The sequence below is a fragment of the Scylla paramamosain genome, chromosome 23 (assembly GCF_035594125.1).
Source record: "Scylla paramamosain isolate STU-SP2022 chromosome 23, ASM3559412v1, whole genome shotgun sequence".
NCBI lineage: Eukaryota > Metazoa > Arthropoda > Malacostraca > Decapoda > Portunidae > Scylla > Scylla paramamosain.
This window is the reverse complement of record NC_087173.1, coordinates 8,462,526-8,482,985: the sequence shown is the minus strand read 5'-3', so window position 1 is coordinate 8,482,985 and position 20,460 is coordinate 8,462,526. Positions and strand designations below refer to the sequence as shown.

Sequence of the window (20,460 nt, the reverse complement as noted above, 5' to 3'; positions counted from 1 at the left end):
TTCCTTAACACCCTCTTCAGATATGCTTAAGACACTCTTAAGTACTGTAGGTAATAGCTAACTCTTTGATGATTGATGACAGTATGACATGTCTTACTTCATATGAATAACACTAGACAATTCTAAGGATCAAATATGTAACTACAGGCTGGGAAAGTTCTGAACTCCTCGGATGTTCCTAGCACTATCAGCACTGTCCTTCAAAATCACATGCAGTTCTGATGCCTGACAACTTCAGTAAGCATGAGGAGAGGCTACAGAAGTAGAGTTAGTAATTAGCTGTTTGGACTACACCAGACTCACCCAAATGAAAGACTTCAACATGTGAATGAATACATCACATATTTTCCCAAATGGAACACACCATGAAACCCCACTGGCACAAACCACAGACTTGAAGGCAGGACATGACACCTAGAACAATCATACACCAAAGTTTTCATGTTTCTGAAGCAGCACACACCAAAGGATCATACATACCTCAAAAGGAAAGGTACAAAACCAAGGAAGTACTGACTAGACAGAGGCTTCAACTTACCTTATGGTGCCCGTGGGGGAGGGAAAAGGGGAGCCGATGCTGGCGTCCTGTTCAGGAATGTTGATTTTGAGGGGCTGAATCTTTCTCTTGGGTGGAGATGGGACCCGGGCAGGGGGAGGGTCCAGGTCATCCACAAGAGACTGGAACTGTATCTTGATGTTTGTGCTGGGAAACCTTAGCGTGCACCTGAGGGGGTCGAGGAGAATGCCAAGTGTGAGATGATGTACTGCATGAGAGTTTCTGACATAAAGTAGGCTATCTAAGATGGCCCCCCCCCCTCTCTCTCTCTCTTCCTCTGATGCAGTTGGAGTCTTAAAATCTGATCTCCAAACTCTGCTGCAAAAATGAGGACAGATGAACCTAGTGCTCTTATCAGTCAATATAGGAGAGAGAGAGAGAGAGAGAGAGAGAGAGAGAGAGAGAGAGAGAGAGAGAGAGAGAGAGAGAGAGAGAGAGAGAGAGAGAGAGAAATAAATAAATAAATAAATAAATAAATAAATAAATAAATAAATAAATAAATAAATAAATAAATAAAAAAAGGATCTAAAACTATTTCCTACCAAACCAGTGCCCAAAAGGTGAGGTGTCAATAAACATCTCTTCTGAAATGAGGAAAAATATAAAATGATAAAAACCACATAAATATCTCTCTCTCTGATCAACACTGTATGAAGCTGCTGTAGAGTAACGTTATGATGATGTCAAACAACATAACAGTCATCACAAAACTTGTCTGATACCTGCAGTCCAACACAGTATAATCTAAATACTTTTTGCTGACACACAATAACACGAGCAGATTCAAACTAATGCCCAGCAGTTACCACACAATTTATTGTCCTAGGAGAGACCAAAAGAGCTGTCAGTCAAGAATCCAAACACGCCTGCCACACAGTAATAACAAAATCAGTTTTAATAAGGAATGCAATCATACTCCCCAAAGCAATACAGTACCAGTTTTTCAATGAGGTACAAAGGCTGTGTGTGTTTGGTTGCAACGGTGGTTCTGATCACCCTGCAATCAAGCCATATATGTCCCTCCTTGTTGACATTTGGTATCAGAAAAAAGAAGGAAGAGAAAAAGGGAGGCATTCTGTTATTTGATCTAAATCAGTACAACCTTCCTGCCTGACAATACATGACCCTGCAGTGCAAGCATCTGACCGAAATGCAGTGCAGCATAGGGTACTCTATCATCTTACCTATCAAGGCCACCAAGAGAAGCAGGCAGTATGGAAAGATGGAAGGTGAAAAGTTTTGATGACACAAAGACACAATGCACAAAGTAAGACTATCACAAACTGAAAAAACTGTTCACTTTAATGTTTCATTGTAACATCTATCTCCTATTTCACAAGTGCATCGTAATTTGTGTCATTTCCTTGAACAATACATGCAAGTAATATTTCAATGCAATACATATATCATAGTTTATGTCATTCTCCTCAGTATTGCTATGCAGAGGCACACCAGCCAAGTGACCTTCCAGAGGACATACATCATACACCCCGGAGACAGGTCAAGCACCTCTGTTACCATGTCCACTCCTACAAAATAACAAAATCTTCCACTGCATTGAAAGAATAAATGAAGTACTGATAACTGTGTGATAAGATAAGCAAGAATGCATTAGTGCCTCTGACCACACATATGGTGGAGCACCTATATAATATACGCTCAAGCTTTGATACAACTGAGGTAAATTTGCTGCACATTTTATAAGAACCATTGCATTGTAACATAAATGGTCTTGTATAATTTTGTAAACACAATGAGAAAGCCCACAGCCAAATGTAATATTTAAGATAAAAGTTTGGTACCACTTAGAAGGTATACTAACTGTTCATATAAGAAGAGCCCTCAATACAATCCTTATAAATGACCTCACACAACTACAAGCTGACAGAAAAGTTCATGGTCAGCAGGAATGGTAGGTACCACATTTGTGAAAACCTACACCGAGACAATGCTGTGAACAGTGCAGGTGATTCTTTTTATCTATGCAGTAACTGATGTAAACAAGCTGCATGAATAAGTTGCCATGGTGGAATAACTTATGCAAGATAAATGAATTCCATCATGAAATATAAAACAACTGAGCACCAAATAAACAATTACTACACACCTGCTCATATCATTAATATTTCATTAAGAGTCTACATCCTCCTGCCCTTCTCTATGACTCCACAGGACAGTGAATGCCTCTCTCACCTCCACTCATTTACAGAGCAGTGCTATAATGAGAACTAGACTTTATTTGTCTCGTTACCTTTGAATATATGAGCAATGCAATAAAATGAGATAGCTAAACTTTATTTTTAGTGCCTTAGCTTTCTCTATCAGCAAACACCTTAAAAGAAAACTAAAACCCCTACACAATTAATAATGCAGTAAAAACTTTCGGTATGTAAGGAATGCACACCTTTATAAGGAGACACAAGGGTAATTAAATCTGAAGACACCTGTTGATGAATGTATGTTGTCAATAAACTGAGGCCTAAGGTCATAGTGGTTATCTTAATGAAAAATGTCAGTGCAATCCTATCCTTAAAACAATGTGTACCTACAAAGGGTGAGATTAAACATACAATAATATTTACAAATCAAGCACATGGTTAGTAAAAGACTCAGGAGTACTCAAGTAACCATTTCCTCTATAACTTCTACATTCTCTGTAATTATTTTCATTCTTAAAAGCTCAGATAATTTTTTTACTTTCTTTAGTCACCCAGTAGCTACTTGATTCTCAAGCAATCTTACGTATCATAATATGTACTTCATTCACATTACTCCCTAATGTCTCTAGTTTTAATCATGTAATTACTATTAATTCATGTCAAAACTTCTGTTTGATAGTTTTTGTTGTTTATTAATATCTAGTTACAGTACCTTTCTGCCAAATTATCTTTGAAACAGATGACTGTAGTTCCATGAAAAATAAAAACTATACTATTATCATTACTTCAAAATACTATAACTCAGCAGTAAGCTAGATCCAATGTAAAATTTTCCTACTGAATCATTGGTATACAAGTCTTCTTTCCATAATCTTGTCTTAACTTTCCATACAGTCCTACTTCCTTGGCTGCACTATAATATCCAGTCTCAAATCCCACAGAAGAAAAAAAAATATAAGATGAATTAAGGGATAAACCAATGAAGGTAAAAAGTTTATCAATATAAAGAAAAACTGAATATATTATATATATATATATATATATATATATATATATATATATATATATATATATATATATATATATATATATATATATATATATAATAAGACAGACATAGGACCACAACACTCTAGGTCAGGGCCTGTACTATATTACAACTAGGCAAAACAACAATGTAAATACACTGCAAGCTGCATATGTTGGTCCAACCTCTAGTTATATAACCTATTTCCCAGTGTAATGCAGATATAATTTCTTAGGTTTTCCACATGCCATATAGAGTTAGCAGTTGGGGGGGGGTGAGAAAAACTGGTGGAGATGACACTCAGAACACCTAACTTCACAGAAGCTGTTTTAGCTAGAGGTGAAATGTGAAATTTCCAATTTAGATTATAAGTAAAGGACAGACCGAGGATATTCAGTGTAGATGTGGGGGACAGTTAAGTGTCCTTGAAGAAGAAGGGATAGTTATCTGGGAGGTTGTGTCAAATTCATAGATTGAGGAATAGAGTTTTTGAGGGATTTGAGGCATTGCTCTGCCCCAATCAGAAATTTTTGAGAGATCAGAAGTTAGGCATTCTGTGGCTTCTCTGCATGAGCTGTTCAGTTCTTGAAGGGTTGGACATCTACAAAATGACATGGAAAAATGCAGGATGGTATCATCAGTGTAATGGTCCATAGCACAAGAAGTTTGCTTTAGATCACAGAAAAAAATAATAGGAAGAGTGGATGACAGGACAGAACACTGAGGAACACAACTGTTAATAGATATGGGCAATAGATTGGCCAGAAAGGAAACTTGAGATGAAGTTACAGAGAAAAGGATACAAGCAAAAGGAAGTTAGTTTGGAAATCAAAGCTTTATGCCAAACTATCAAAAGCTTTTGATATGTCTTAGGCAACAGCAAAAGCTTCACCCAAATCCCTAAATGAAGATGACCCAGACTCAGTAAGGAAAACAAGATCAAAAGTAGAGTGGCCTCAACAGAACCCATACTGGTGATCAGATAGAAGGATGTAAAGTGATTGAGGTTTATGAATCTTCCTGTTGTTAAAGTTTACAAAACTTTAGAGGCATAACATTAAAGCCATAGGTCAGTAGTTTGAGGGATTAGAATGGCCACCCTTTTTAGGAACAGGCTGAATGTTGGCAAATTTCCTGCAAGAAGGAAAGGTAGATGATGACAGAGTTGAAAGAGTTTGAGTAGTCAAGATGCAAGCACAGAGGCACAGTTTCGGAGAACAATAGGAGGGACCCCATCAGGGCCATAGGCTTTCAGAGGGTTAAGGCCAGCGAAGACACGAAAACATCATTATGAAAGATCTTAATGGGTAGCATAAAGTAGTCGGAGGGTGGAGGAGAGGGAGGAACAAACCCTGAATCATCCAAGGTGGAGTTTTTAGAAAAGGTTTGAGCAAAGGGTTCAGCTTTAGAGACAGATGAGATGGCAGTGGTGCCATCAGGTTGAAATAAAGAAGTGAAAGATGAAGTAATAGTTACTGGAGATGTTTTTGGCTAGGTGCCAGAAGTCACGAGGGGAGTTAGATCTTGAAAGGTTTTGACACTTTCTGTTAATGAAGGAATCTGAGCAGAAATATAAAATACATGAGATTTGGGTGATGGAAGGCTCAATTACCTCTCTATCATGTATAGCATGAGAACAGGCAGTGTTAAACCAAGGTTTGGAAGGTTTAGGTTGACAAAGTGAGGGTGTACACCTTCATACCAGACACTATCACCTCTATTATATGCTCACCACACAGAGACGGGTCTCTGACACGGAAGTAGTAGTCATTTCAAGGAAAATCAGCAATACCTCCTCAGGTCACCAAATTACCAGAGGCAAAACACGAGGCACCTCCGCTTTGGGGGATCCCGAGGAGGGATTGGAGCGATTGAACAAGATACAGATGCAAGGTGATCAGAGGAGCCCAATAGAGAAGATAGGGTGACAGCATAAGCAGAGGGATTAGAGGTTAGGAAAAGGTCAATGGTATTGGTTGTATCTCCAACACAGTGAAAAATACGAGTAGGATATTGCACCAGTTGTTCTATTTCATGGAGGATAGCAAAGTTAAAGGCAAGTTCACCAGGTCAGTCAGTGAAGGGAGAGGAAAGCCATAGCAGGTGGTGAACACTGAAGTTTCCAAGAATGGAGATCTCCACAAAAGGGAAGCATCAGTGTTTACACTTTGGCAGTAAAGTAGTCAAATTTTTATATTCTGAGGAGTTATGTGAGAGATAAACAACACAGATAAATTTAGTTTGAGTGACTCTATAACTGTAGCCAGAAGGTGGAATATTTGGAAGATTCAAGAGCGTGGGCATGAAAGTAGGTTGTTATTGTGCACATAGACATAATATTAAGCTTTGGTTTGAAAATGAGGATAAAGAAAGCAGGAATCCTTTACATGTCTTATGACCATTCCCTCCATGTGCCATCAAATGGTCAGGTAACTACACACACACAGCACTTTGGACGTGCAGACAAGGCCATACAGATTATCATCATGACTTGTTATCAAAGCACAATGAACATAATCAAAATGCAGCACAAATGTAAAACTGAATACAATAAACTGAAAATAACATCCTTAAAATAATATGACTTGCTGAAGAAACCTACATCCTAATCAACATCAAGTCAGGCATAACAAGAAAAACACTAATGTCTTCACAAACTAAAAATAACTGATAAAAATTACAATACAAAATTCACACATTAGCTTTCCAAACCGACCACGATAATTGCATGTGCAGGAAATAGATAACAACCATTAATACTCTTCATTGTTCCCAGTTCACAGCTTACTTATCACTCATTGTACTAAACACCTACAAGATAATACATTATCTTTACAAATTAACTCTGAATGTCCTACATGCCATATATTAACAAGTGTCTGGGTATAAAAACTGTCATATATATTCATTCATTGTCCCATAATTCATATTTCACCTATCAGTACGCCTACCGAATTTTGACATTTCCAGCCTTATAAATAGCAACAAATCAATAAGTATATTGAAGCAAGGGAGGTCATTACACAGGTACAGGTCACCCCAGTGTACCGTGTGGGTGTGGGTGTGCTGACACTTGCCTCATCGCAATCAAAACAAACCTTCCCCGCTGCTGCACCACAATGTTTACATAAGATATTGACACCCACACCAGCCTCTTCTCTAACACTAAAACCCTATGCCACATTTTACCCATCCCTCTGCCTTCTAAGCTTCTAAAATACCACTGGTTCACTTTAAACCTGCCTCAAATAACGTAAGATAAGGAGGTACTCACTGTCTAGGCAGCTGGAGGGGAGGCGCGCCCTTGCGTTGGAACACACCGTCCACGAACACGCCATTCTTGCCGTTACAGATCATGTAAAAGTGAGGCGTCTCAAAGTATATTTCAATGTGACGACGCGAAATAAAGCTGTTGTGGCCCATGTTCACGTCCACGTCGCCCTTGCTGGAGTTGCGGCCGATCACCACCCGACTCTGACGCACCATGTATTCGAATTCTTTGCCTTCGAGCCTGGCGATGGGAGTGCCCTTCCTGTCGGAGGCCCAGGCGGGGACGCGGTGCGGAGAGGCCGGCGCCGACTTCTGGAGGGCTAATAGGGCCCAGGCATGCTGGTCGGGCCCCCTCGACATCGTGTGGGGACCTGCGAGCCGGTGAAGATGGCGACACGGCCACACACTCACCCCGCGTGCGCACCACACCACACACCGCCACACTACCACAATGCTCCGCCACGCCGACAAAACACGCTCGCCTGGCGACACTTTTGTTTACATTCCAATGTTTGTAAACAAATACTTCCGATAATCTCCACCAGGAACAAATGAAGGCTTCCTGATGACTATAAGACTTCAGTTTGTTAATAATATACCCAATAATTCAAGGAAGATGACGGAGATCAGCTTTTTACTGTAAAGTTGCAGCTCTTCACCGTCACGTGGCGCCCTGAATACTGTACGGCTTTCTATATTTGGAAAAATATTGCATTACAATACGCAGTATTATGTTACCATAAACTGTTTTCAAATAAATAAAATCGTTGAGTTTAATTCCCAAATCATGAAACTTTTACAACTTGGAGTAAATAATCTCAAATATTATCCACATTTGATGTCTTCTTACACAACTTTTTCTTCCTGTTCCCAAGCAGACGTTAACGGATTACGTATTACTGTTATACAGCGTTATTCATTCACCTTAATTTCCCTTTTCACCGTGATAATTATTAACAGCCATCACACAACCGTCTAAACAAAAAGCATATATAATCTTAACAACAAATAACAACAAATGCTACCAAAGGATTGTGTATATAATATAAGCAAAAATAATGTTATTAGCCTTTTTCGTGCCATATTTTTTTTTTATTATTGAATTATTGATATATTTTACTTAATATTTCTAGAAGATATGCAGCTAAAAAGTTAATAATGATCAGCCTTATAAAATCGACGTTGGGTAAACTATTTCAAATTCAGAATTTTACTAAATACTCAGCAGCCCCACAAACAAACAAATACAACAAAATTTCCACTCTTTCATAATAAGATGAGGCCACACATAGGTGAATTACTTGTCGCCTGTAGTAGATGCACGTAGGATATCACTTCTACTGTGCCCATTAATTAATTACCTTGGGCATGTGTTAAACTGTTGCGGATAAAACTGAACAAACTAGTAGTTATGGAAAATTCACCATAATTCCATGGGTTTTAAGCTTCACTATTCAAAATTGTAATATATCAACCATCTAAACTAGCTAATAGAAACAAAAATGACGCCACAGTGCCTAAAACTGGTAGATAACTGAATACCTCCGATCAGTGTGTATATGACAAAAATATCTTATTACGATGCTCAGAGTATAGTGATAAGAAAATTTGCAGGGATGGCCTGAAATAGACGGAAAGCAGGAAGTTTGGTAGGAAAGATTGTGAGGGACTTTTGCCATTCAGTGCTTAGAAGAAAAAGACAACAGTGATAATGATGGTTAATTAGTATTTTATCAGAGAGAGAGAGAGAGAGAGAGAGAAACACATACACACACACTTGTGGTGTACATACATGTTACTGAAAAAGAGAAGATTGCTGTAGAAGATTAACCAAGAAGCCCAACATGAAGAGACACAAGAAACTCATCAGTAGAAGAGAAGGAGGAGGAAGTGAGGAAATGCATTTGTTCATATAAACCAAAGGGTCACTGGAGTGCATTAATTACCAGATGAAATTATTAATTAATCTAAAGAACATATGATAACTTGGCTCTAGAAGTTGGGACTGAACGAACTTGACTCAGTCATATAAAAAATACAAACCAAATAAATTAATGTAACACAGAAATAAAAAGCTTGTGTGATTATACTTAGAGGGGATTTTGTGTTATTCTAGTGTAAAAAAAAAAAAAAAAATAATAATAATAATAAAAAATACAAGAAAATTACAGGCTGAAATCAATCAGTGCTTTTCTTACTGAATTAATCTTATTAATCTATTCAGTTACTTCCATTCTCATTTCTTCTTTCTCTGCAGCCCTGCATCTCCATAAAGATGGTACCAGTTATGAGTATCTACATACATATACATTCATAATTCATGTCATTTAAAAACTGATTTATTTCAATCACAATCAAATGGAATGTTACTTAAAACTAAAGGACAAAAACAAAAACCTAGTAGTTGTGATAAGAGATAACATTCATGGGTCCTTACCTTAAATATGGAACTGAGGTAGATTTGTGTTATAAGCTTGTTTAAAGTGCTGCTCCTCTGCAGTATATAATGCCTTTCTCAAGGTCCTCATGTCCATTCCCTGTAACACATCGCTCAGCCAGAATCCCTGTGATGGCACGGGTAACAATACAGGTGACGTGACAAGTGGAAATCATCAGCCTGTGGCATGACTCATGTAAATCATGTCTTGCTGATAGATGTTGGTAACATGTCATATTCATACACATATTTACTTACAATACCAAAATAACCACCAAGGTCCATCTGGACTTGGGTTAGATTTGACCCTACATGTGTACAGTACATCATTTGAGCTCCATGCTAATCTGTCTACATACTAGACCATCATGCATAAAGAAGGACAATCTTAAAGGGAATGCCTGAGACAAGGTGCCAATATATACAATCACAATCACATTTATAAACATTCACTTACTCCTCAGCCTTGTCAATCAACCCCTTTAAATTCATCTGCTGTCATTAAGCTAAGTGCTGCAGCTTATACTAGTGTGTGTGGGTGTGTTTGAGGGAATGTCCCTCAGTCAATCACCATGAAAACGAGAAAGTGAATTGAACTAGTTTCAAGTATCTAGCCAAGAAGTAACTATGTGGCAGATACATTTATATTAGGCAGATTGTTTTATGATAGTGTGGTGAGGGTAGTTAATCCTAGAATGTTGGGTATAGGATTGGATCTTGTAAAAGAAGAGGGTGAAGAATGGAGTGCGAGTCAATTGCTGTGTGCAGATGACATACCATTGGTAGCAGATACATACCAAGAAATCACCCAGGCTCATAGAGGAGTTTGGACAGGTGTATAGAAGGAAATTGAAGGTTAATGAAGGAAAGAGTAAAGTAGTAAGGTGCACCATGGACAGTTAGTAGAATGAATATAAGGCTAAATGAGGAGAAGCTGGAGGAGCCAGATTGTTTCAAATATCTTGGATTGGCAGTAGCAGTGGATGGAGGAGTAGAGACAGAGGTTAGAGCTGGGGTGAAGGAAGCAGGAAAAGTGTTAGGAGGTATGAAAAGACTGTTTGAGAGTAGGGCACATGGAATGAATGTAAAAAGAATATTGTATGAAGGGATAAGACTGCCTACTATACTGTACAGTGCTGAGACCTGCAGTATGTAAGTAGCAGATATGAAGATTTTGAATATGTCCAAGAAGTATGTATGGAGTAACTTAGAAGGACAGTCAGAAATGAGAAAGTGAGAACAGGTATTGAGAGACTTGGCAGGACAGGCAAAGCAGTGTGTGCAGATATGGTTTAGACATGGTGAGAGAATGGAGGATGATAGGCTCAAGTGTAAGAGGAATGAACTTATGAGGTATGCCATGTAAATGATGTAAGGGATGGACAGGTAGTGTGAAGAAAGCATTAAAGAAAAGAGGACTGGCACTTGGGCAAAAGCAGAATGATTGTGTGTGACAGAAGCGGATGGAAAGCAGGTGTGAGTGCGAGAGGAATGACACTGTCCCATGACATCACACACTGATGGTCTCACGCAAGTGTGGTAGGGAGAGTACTTGCTATGAAGGAGTCTTTGCAGACCAAACTGTATAAGATGTGCAACTGATTCTCGTACAGTCGGGGCAGTACTTCTTTTCTCTGTCAGGTCCTAAGGGAATAACAGAGTGGTGCAAATCAGTGTGAATGAAAGTTTATGCCTTGTCTTGGCTATCCCCCTTTTTTTGGGGAGATAGAGTTGTTATGTGTGTGTATGTATGTATACGGAATATACTGTTAGATATAGAAATGGTGTAAAAGATGATAAGAAAGTCATTTTGATATGGAGACTAGTATATGAAATGTCATGTATAGGAAAGTTAGAGTATTGTCTTAATGTTGCAAAGCAAAGCCAAACCTGGACATCATACGACATACACACAAAATATAATTTTCTCTTGCTACCACACAAAGCATCAACAGCCCAACTCACATCTGGTCTCTTGCTTTAAGATGATCTTGCCATGGTGATCATGATGACCTAACAGGTAACATGTCCTGTACCTTGAGTGTTCTGTCAACGGTTCAATCCCTAGCTGTTTCCTCTCAAGGTTTTTCTTTTCAGCCCTTTAAGATCAACCCATGTTACAGAAAACAACACATTACAATGAATCACATTGAAATCAGCCATCCCAGCTAATTTTTATATCATTAAGGTTTTGTTTTATTAGGCTGGTCATGTTAAGTAACAACAGGCTAGGTCAGTTTAACTTACCAAAAGAATAACTGACATGGCTGATCTTCAAGGTCATAATCTAAAAGTATCACACAAAAAAAGGTAACAAAATCCTAGGGATACTATATACTTTACAGGTTTATTATCACAAATCTAACATGCCACAGCCACATCAGTCCCAAATGTCTTTGTTCCTTAAAGTTTCAAATCGTTCCTCTATGGTGACATTAGGCAGCCACTTTTCTGAAAAATTCTTCATCTTATCACAAAATGCCTTTCCCTTGCCCAGAGCTTGCGCGTGACCCCATGACTGATCCTGCAAAAGCAAGAAGATGGCATCAATATAATGTTTGCTTGAAGAGTTACAGGAATATACTGATGTATGGTGGTGAGAGAAAACACAGGATGAAGCAGAAGTAATTTATTTCTCCTACATTTCAGCTGTTGCCTTTTTTGGGTATCAAAGACAAAAGCCAAAACATACAAGAAATAAAGTACTTACATTTCATCCCATTTCATCTTGCCACCACAATTCACTCATTTACATGTCTTACACAATATACTGACGTTACAGAGATCCCCACAGGGGATGGCAAAGATAAATCACCACACACTAATACACACATCATTCACACCCTTAGCTCAAAGATAAATAAATGAGAACATATTATTCACACTATCTTCAAACATCTTGTCAATTTCAGTACATCTGAAAAACTATAAATAAGATAAATTACTCATTAAATTTTAAAAGAAAAACAACTCACAGAAGATTTTACATAAAGAAATTTCCAAAAGACATCATAACACTCCAAGATTATCAACAATACTACAGGCTGAGGCACCTACAAGATATCTCATCTCAAGTCCCCTGCTGCACACCCAGACACAACAGCACCCTCAGCTACCCACCAGCGTGAGATACGGGTATCTCAAGATAAGCATGTTCTGCTCCTCAATCTCCAGTCGTCTTTTCATGTCTGCTGTATCCATTTTGGTCACCTTCGGATATAAACGGTGCTTGCTGAAACATAAAAGTATATCATAATTATATGAACATGGGTCTTCCACATTACTACAAGAGTTGAGGAACTTAGAAGGGATGTTCTCAAAATGGTATGGTGTGACTTGTAGCCTTTCTTTTCTGACAGTAGCTATTTACTATCTTGTAATGTACCTAATAAGAACCATTTTCACCTGTGCTCCATCCATAATGGATTACTAAGTCACAACTATTAACTTGGGTCTCTTCATACTGTCTTGTAGTGAACACAAGGTTCAAAGGAATTATCAAATAACTTTATAACCAGGTTGAAAATGTAAATAACTGGGTGCTAATTTTGCTCAATGGTGTTTTCTGTAGCATTTTTCATTCATAAATGAAATTAGCAGTGTTATTTCCTAAGTTTGAATAATATATCATCTATCACTCTTCCTCTGCAAACATAACCTGCAAAGGCAAGTGCTCAAGATAAAGTGTCCACAGGAACACCCTCATGCTCACAATCAGACTCTTACATCTTAACTTTTAGGCCTCAGGAGCTAATCCTCAATAGCCACAATGTGCAGCATGCCTGGGTGTCTCTGCCTCACAACCTGGCACTGGAATTGGTTTACCTGACTGGACCAGGGGAGCCTCCTACTGAGGTGCTATAGGTCATGTTGCCATTTTATTAATTCACTACTTTCCATTCATCCATATCAAGTACAATCACTGTTGTGCTCCTAAACCTTACATCCCTCTCACATTAAAGCCAGCTATTTTCTTCATCAATCACTCCTCCTTTCTCGCTAATAATGAAACACATCAATGGTTCCTCCTGTGGGTGATGTGGCAAGTTTTGGCACATCAAAGAAAGATACCACAATAAAGTTAACAATGAGGTGCCATGAATGTGGGTAAGAGGCTTCATGCGCAAAAGGTATTAAACTGAAAAATATTGGGAACTGCTGCTCTAGAACTTGGTCTCAAATGTAAAGGCTAATAAGCTGGTGAGAGAGAGAGAGAGAGAGAGAGAGAGAGAGAGAGAGAGAGAGAGAGAGAGAGAGAGAGAGAGAGAGAGAGAGAGGAAATATGAGCTATACTACAAATAACTAATATTTTCCTTCAAGAGTGTTCATGAAAATACATTGCTGTTTTGAGCACATCACTACTTAAAAGCACAACTACATAAGTTTAAATATACAATTTATCATCCCACCGTTTAAAAACGGGGATTTTTCAACTGAAAGTTACATAATATATACAGATTAGATAGTCTGCCTATATGCTACCATCCGGAAAATGTAAATTAAACCTTTATACCTGTTTGTACCAAGATACACAACTCTAAACCGTAAACATAATGATTATATTGTTTAATGTTAATATGAATGAGGAGAGAACAATGGCAGTTTGCTTCCATTCTTCATTTCATGTTTTCTTTAAGTTGGTTAAACTGTCTCTCAGTTTCTTGCTCTGAGCTTTCCCATGAATCTGAATGTGACAGTATTTGTACCAAGGTAATTATTTGTGAACATTTAATCATACAATGTATTTTCATAGTAATGAGAGTTTCACAATATAATACAAGTAGTTAGTGTTGTAATAGTATTTGTATTTATTGTTAAGGAGAATAAAATGTTCTTACCCAGTATGTATGTGACCATTGGGCATTCTTTTGCGCAGCAACACCAGTGCAAGTCTCATGTTGACAAGGTTTCTGAAAAAAATTTTTTAATTACAACATTTTCTCTGAACACACACAAATAGGACAAGGAGAGCTGTGACTACAGACTAAGTTTAGTTTGAAAACTGCTCCAAAATATTAGCAAGGAGAGACAGCCTAAGCATTTACAGGGCTTAGAAGTATATTGTCTACAATATAATTTTCCTTCTATCTCTCCCAGCTCCAATAAGGCAGTGAAGACTCTTTCAGAGGTCTGTGCAGATACCTATCTTTATCCTGCAATGTCCTGCACTTACAATCCTTAGCCCACAGCAGTAAAATTTTTCAGTACTGAACTCTCACAAAAATGTGGTTAGGTTACTGTTCTTAAGGAGGGTTGGTGGGGGGGGGAGTGCTTTGCCCCTTTGGTTAGGATAGGTTACATTAAGCAAAATTAAGTTAGTGTCCTTTCAAGGGGGTACAGTGGGGGCAAAGTTACTGTTCTTAAGGGGATTCCAAGGTCCCCCAGTTATGTTAGGTTCTGTTAAGTTAGATTAGAGTTTCCCATTTTTCAAAATATGGTATCTCCTCCTTAGACTTTTTTATTAATCTGGATATCATGTCCGTGTTACATACAAGCACGAAACTCACATGTCATGGAGAAATGTTCAGTGAACTTGCCATAAACATAAAAAAAATTGTGGGGCACGTGTCTAGTATGGCTGTAATAGCACTCGAGTGTGGAGAAATTTGATATTTTCTAAGTTCAGTGAGCTCTTTATCAGTCAAGATTAAACAGTGAAATGATTGTCTGTTGTTTATAACTGGGATTTGTGGGTAGCCGCATATTAGGATTTCATGGTATCTGTACAACTGATCCCTCCAATCACTCGCTGCCACTCATGAGGCAATTCCTAAGGCTGCCAATTATGACTTTCCACGGAAGGTTCAGTTACACTTTTCGTTTGTTTAAGAAACGTGTCAGGCGTTCTGATAGAGGCTCACTGTCATTTGTTAAAATGGCTACCCAATGGAGGGAGGAGAAGCGAACAGTACCAGTGTTCAGTAGAAAAAAAGTCACTGAGATATTTAGCAACAGCAATGGTTAAGATACAATATACAAACATAAGGAAGAGGTTCCATGTGTTTATTAAGGAAGCTGCCAAACTGTACCCACCTCCATCACCCTGAGAATCTCCACTCCACACTGGTAAGGCATAACAATATAATTTTTGAGGTTCCTCATTAGGTTAGGTTATGCTAGGTTAGGTTAGGTTATGCTAGATTAGATTAGGTTATGGTAGGTTAGGTTAGATTAGGTTAGGTTATGCTAGGTCAGGTTAGATTTGGTTAGGTTAATGTCCTAGTTGGGGAGGGGGATCCAGGGGAGGCACAGCCCTATTGGCTAGGTTAGGTTATGCTAGGTTAGATTAACGTCCAAGCAGGGAGGGTCTAGGGGCTAGGATAGGTTAGGGAAATTCGAAATATTAAGGTAAATTTCTTTAGATTTTTGAACGCCCTAATTTCACTTATTTTTCATCCCCCCAAAAAAACCCAATTCCCCACAGGCTCTCAAGTTTGTTTGAGAGGTTAGGGGATTGGAGGTGAAAACGGGGGAACGGACTTCTTATCGAGAAATAACGACTTTTTTTGGCGAGTCAAAATTTTGCATAATTTAGCTTCTCCCAGCCTAAAACCTAAGCTTGTTGGGGATAGAGAAGGAAAAAAAGAAAATAGGATGTAATGTGTTCAGCTGCAATCTTACCGGTTAGGATAGCGGGGGACATGGGACGCGAATACTCTTTGTTGACTATTTTTGGGGGATTTTCCCAAAAAGTGGTGTTTTCTCTTTAGCCTTTTAAGGTTTCCCAAATTTAGCTTACTTTGACCCCCCTCCTAAAACTTCGCTTTCCCACCAGGCCCCAAGCGTGCTGTGTATGAAGCTGCAGTATTACCCTAGGATGTGATCTATCGGTATTATTTACGGGGATGGTTTTGTGCTGTACTTATCCAAGTGGAGGCCCAGTATCTTCACACCGCCAGAGCTCACTGCCTCACCTGTCTCTACAAGTTCCAGCAGTCCTGCCTCTTCCAATTCCTATGGCTATGTGCTCAACAATATTTTTTACACAATACAAACTAAATTATGCAGAAACATGTAACAGCCGCAGCAGCTCCAAGCAATGTTTACCTGCAGCAGACGGCGCCCTGCACTCGTCGCGCCGACTGCTGGGTTTCTAAAAGAGTTCAGGAGTGCCGTAATTAATTTGTGCTTTAATTGTGAATCTCAATGTTAATAATAAGAATAAAAAGATGCGCTAAAACAATAAAGACTACTTCTCTTTTTAATACATTTTGCCTACGGAAAAAAAAAAAAAATCACATGTGATGTTAGTAGAAATTAAGCACTTGATAGGCAAGGAATGTATAAGAAATACAACTGAGAAATTATGGTATGTAGTTTAATTTACACCAAAATATGGTCCCGGGAGTGTGTCATTGGAGGGTGAGGGCTAGCTTATCCTCCAGAAGCAGATCAGTAAAGCTGACCCTACACAATCAATATTATTGCGCAATATTCCCTATTGTACAATATTATTGACAGTGAAGGGGCGGTATTGAAGAATGACACAATATATTGAAGATATCAAAAAGAGTTTGGTATTTTATTGCACAATAAAAATAGTCAATATATTGTCAATAATATTGATCGTATAGGGTCCACTTAAGATAAAAAAAAAAAATCTAATGAATCGAAGGAAACATTTGGAACTAATACACATCCTTTCTTTGGTTTGCAACTTGTTTCGTGAAAAGGACGTTGTAGTCACCACAACACAAGTAATTAGATGTTCCTGAAAGAGAGAGAGAGAGAGAGAGAGAGAGAGAGAGAGAGAGAGAGAGAGAGAGAGAGAGAGAGAGAGAGAGAGAGATTATACAGTATATCCAGTCTGCTATTCTTCTTGGTGCCGATCCTCACTGTAGCAAATAAGAAAGCTGTAAATGAACGAGTCTAAAGTGTCATCGCCCATCTCTCTTATTGAGCATCTACAATACACATGATACACAGAGATGTGCAGTATGCATGGAGCAGCCCATAAGAAAAAAAAAAAAATCATTGTTAATATAATTTTCTATAGGATATTTGTCTTTGTCCTTGGATATTTGATAAAGGTTGATTTTCATAATATATCTAGTCACGAATTAAAAAAAAATTCACCAGAAAATTCATCATTAGTTGAATAGTACAAATATATATATATATATATATATATATATATATATATATATATATATATATATATATATATATATATATATATATATATATATATATATATATATATATATATATATATAAGTTATGTTACAAATACTAATATCAAAACATACGTCAGGAAAACGAAAGGGGCGTGTCTAACTGTAAAGGAATGCTGATGGATTATACCATTAAGTCTATGAAGTCCTGCTAATCACACAGATTCTCCTCCCTTCCCTATGAATTAATCAGTCTTTACGTATGAGAGTTTTCAACCCTTTCAGTTATTTCTATTTGCCACCAACACGCTTTTTTTTTTTTCCAGATTCAATAGTTATTATAGTCGTAAAGAAAAAAATAAAATAAAACAAATGAAATAAATGTGATTATCTATAATATCTATATACATACTAAGCTGAGATTCCCTTGAACATAGGTATCCAAGACAACACATCACCGACTTGTTTCATCGTGGAATGAGAGTAACAGAGGGAATCCTAATCTTCTCGCTGAGCCCTAAAATTCTTAGTTGCCTTCCATGAGACACAGGAAATACGAAGGTGTAGTGGTAAGATAAAACAAAAAAAAAAAAAAAAAAATGAAAGGGCTGCATCGTTAGGGGCAGCTACAAAGATAGAAAATGTACCGAAAATACACCTGCTGCATTCCCGGTGTACCTGTATGTGCAAACACCAAACCAATGTCTAAGAGGTCCTCTTATTAGGTTTCCTGAACCCACGGTACAGTACCCATACAGAGAACATTGCTCGGACGTGGTGGTCTCGGAGATCCGAGGTTGAATCCGGCGGAAGCTGTCCAGGCCACCTTTCAAGCCATTGGTAAGTGGCCGAAGAATATCAACAAGCTTCCTACCCAAGATATATATATATATATATATATATATATATATATATATATATATATATATATATATATATATATATATATATATATATATATATATATATTGCTTCCTACCAAACTTGTCTTCAACGGCGACTGCATCAGGGAGCTCTGGAGGAGCTGGATGAACGTCTGCAAAGGCGTCACTCTAAAAGTCAGCCTGCACCACCAAGGGCAGGGGCCGATCAATTCAGCCCCCAAATAATATACGAGGTCATCTGTCCAAGCCTCACAGAAAAAAAAAAAAAGTTGCAGCAGAAATCCCTGCCTAAACCATAAGAAAAAAAAAATAAAGTGAAATGAGCAGCCAGGCAGACCATGAATAAGTGGAGTTCTTATCTATATTTGAATTCTTTGTGCATGAATAATTGAGAGAGAGAGAGAGAGAGAGAGAGAGAGAGAGAGAGAGAGAGAGAGAGAGAGAGAGAGAGAGAGAGAGAGAGAGGACAAGAAGCACATATATAGCTATATATTACTACCGCATCTCATACCGGAAGTCACCTGCGTCAATGAGCCAGTAACTCGTATTATTTTGGTCCTGGCACGCACACAACACTAGCAATGTCTGATTCAACTCCATACACTGGTGCCCTGTTTTTGCTGGCCCTGAGCCCGATAGCACGAGAGGCTGAGCTAGATGACGTCTGCTGACACCTTAACAACTAGGGCAAGGTAAAATACATAATTAGTGTAGCTTATTTCGGGTTATTTAGCGCTCTTAATTTTCGCCTCTCTCTCTCTCTCTCTCTCTCTCTCTCTCTCTCTCTCTCTTGATAATAGTTAAGTTGTGTAAAGTAAAATAGTGAAATTGTTTGGCTAACTAATCGAGTTCTTAAAAATAAGGAAATTATGTTGTTAGAAAATAGGAAATTCTACATAATCTTTCGAGGCACTAACAACATAATTACTGAGTCTGTTCCAGTCATCTACCATTCCATCTGAGAGATTCATTCTCAAACATCACCAAATTTAATCTCGATCGCTTTTAAATTAGCTTTCATGGGAGTAATTTTGGATTTCAATGGTATTTTCATGATCCTCGTGATATTTTAACAAGGATTCCGCATCTCGTTAGAGAGAGAGAGAGAGAGAGAGAGAGAGAGAGAGAGAGAGAGAGAGAGAGAGAGAGAGAGAGAGAGAGAACCCAACTAATTACCTCTGAGTTTTGGAAACACTCTTTAAATAAATAAATAATAATAAAGGGGTCTGTATCTTTAATAATATAACAATCTCGACTCCCTTCAAACAAAGGACCCAAAGCATTTTCTGCGTCACGAAGGTAAAATCATTTGAATATTTTGCGTCCGAAGCAACAACTGACTATGAATGGTATTTTCAAACGTTTTGGCGTCATAATAGTCTATTCTCACCAGGCTCCTAGTGGAAGTGGGGATGCAGTGCGTTTTTTTCATATTTCTAGTAGTAGTTCAATAAAAATTCTGCACCATTAATAGGAATTACATCCATGAAAATACGACTTATTATCTAAGTGACTTTTGAAACTGGTTTTTATTTGAATCTTTATGAAGCAGCACAGTGTTTCAAAATTCGAGTGTCTGGTAACTGAGAGATTCTCAGCAGATCAGAGGACCAAATTACTGAAGAAAAACGCTTAGTACGGTGGAAGTGAGTGTGTATGCTGCTGACTGACCTTGACTGTACTGTACCTTGGCAAGACGTAGTGAAGCTGAAATGAATCACTATACTGTGTGTACGAGGTAGGTGAGGGTAAAACGTACCAGGTGTGTCCAGTGGTCGCGTCTCTCTCCCTCCCTGATGTAAAAGTGGTACCAATAACAAGATACTTGGCACCCTCGATTTAGCAGACAGTCCTGGCATAACGCAAGCTCACCTCCCCTCCCCGCTCCGCTGTGCTAATAATAACCACACCCCTCCCGTTTCCCTTCCCTCCCATCCGTGTCTAGCGGGGCCTTTGCAGAAATACCTCACGGACATTAAGTGCCAGAGACGTTGTTATATCAAGGTCGCATCT

General features: G+C 38.3%; 2 protein-coding genes across 9 annotated transcripts in view; both read right to left on the bottom strand.

The window, feature by feature from the left end:
* Nucleotides 1–7,675, bottom strand: part of LOC135112106 (forkhead box protein K2-like) — a 52,294-nt gene extending 44,619 nt beyond the window's left edge. For 2 of the 8 annotated variants that reach the window (XM_064026083.1, XM_064026088.1), the window contains exons 1-2: nucleotides 7,017–7,671; nucleotides 539–724 (exon numbers count right to left, since the gene is read on the bottom strand). In XM_064026083.1, coding sequence (XP_063882153.1) covers nucleotides 539–724; nucleotides 7,017–7,372 — 542 coding nt within the window. In that variant the 5' untranslated portion in view covers nucleotides 7,373–7,671. Of the gene's footprint in view, nucleotides 1–538; nucleotides 725–7,016 lie in introns of all 8 variants that reach the window. The other 6 variants (XM_064026089.1, XM_064026091.1, XM_064026085.1 and 3 more) reach the window with 5 other exon arrangements.
* A 4,102-nt stretch (nucleotides 7,676–11,777) lies between these two features.
* LOC135112105 (large ribosomal subunit protein mL63-like) lies at nucleotides 11,778–20,321 on the bottom strand. Its single transcript, XM_064026082.1, has 5 exons — nucleotides 20,207–20,321; nucleotides 16,497–16,542; nucleotides 14,288–14,359; nucleotides 12,570–12,681; nucleotides 11,778–11,973 (listed from the first exon to the last, which is right to left on the bottom strand). Exons 1-5 carry the CDS (start codon nucleotides 20,304–20,306, stop codon nucleotides 11,830–11,832), a joined length of 474 nt encoding a protein of 157 aa, XP_063882152.1. The 5' UTR covers nucleotides 20,307–20,321; the 3' UTR covers nucleotides 11,778–11,829.
* Between the last annotated feature and the right edge of the window lie 139 nt (nucleotides 20,322–20,460).

Excerpts from the sequence above, each read along its gene's own strand:
- LOC135112105 (XM_064026082.1), bottom strand. The coding sequence starts at position 20,306 with ATGCCAGGACTGTCTGCTAAATCGAGGGTGCCAAGTATCTTGTTATTG. Across the intron at positions 14,360-16,496 it reads CAGGGCGCCGTCTGCTGCAG|AAACCTTGTCAACATGAGAC; the intron begins GTAAACATTGCT and ends AATTTTTTTCAG. Across the intron at positions 11,974-12,569 it reads GATACCCGTATCTCACGCTG|GATCAGTCATGGGGTCACGC; the intron begins GTGGGTAGCTGA and ends TTGCTTTTGCAG.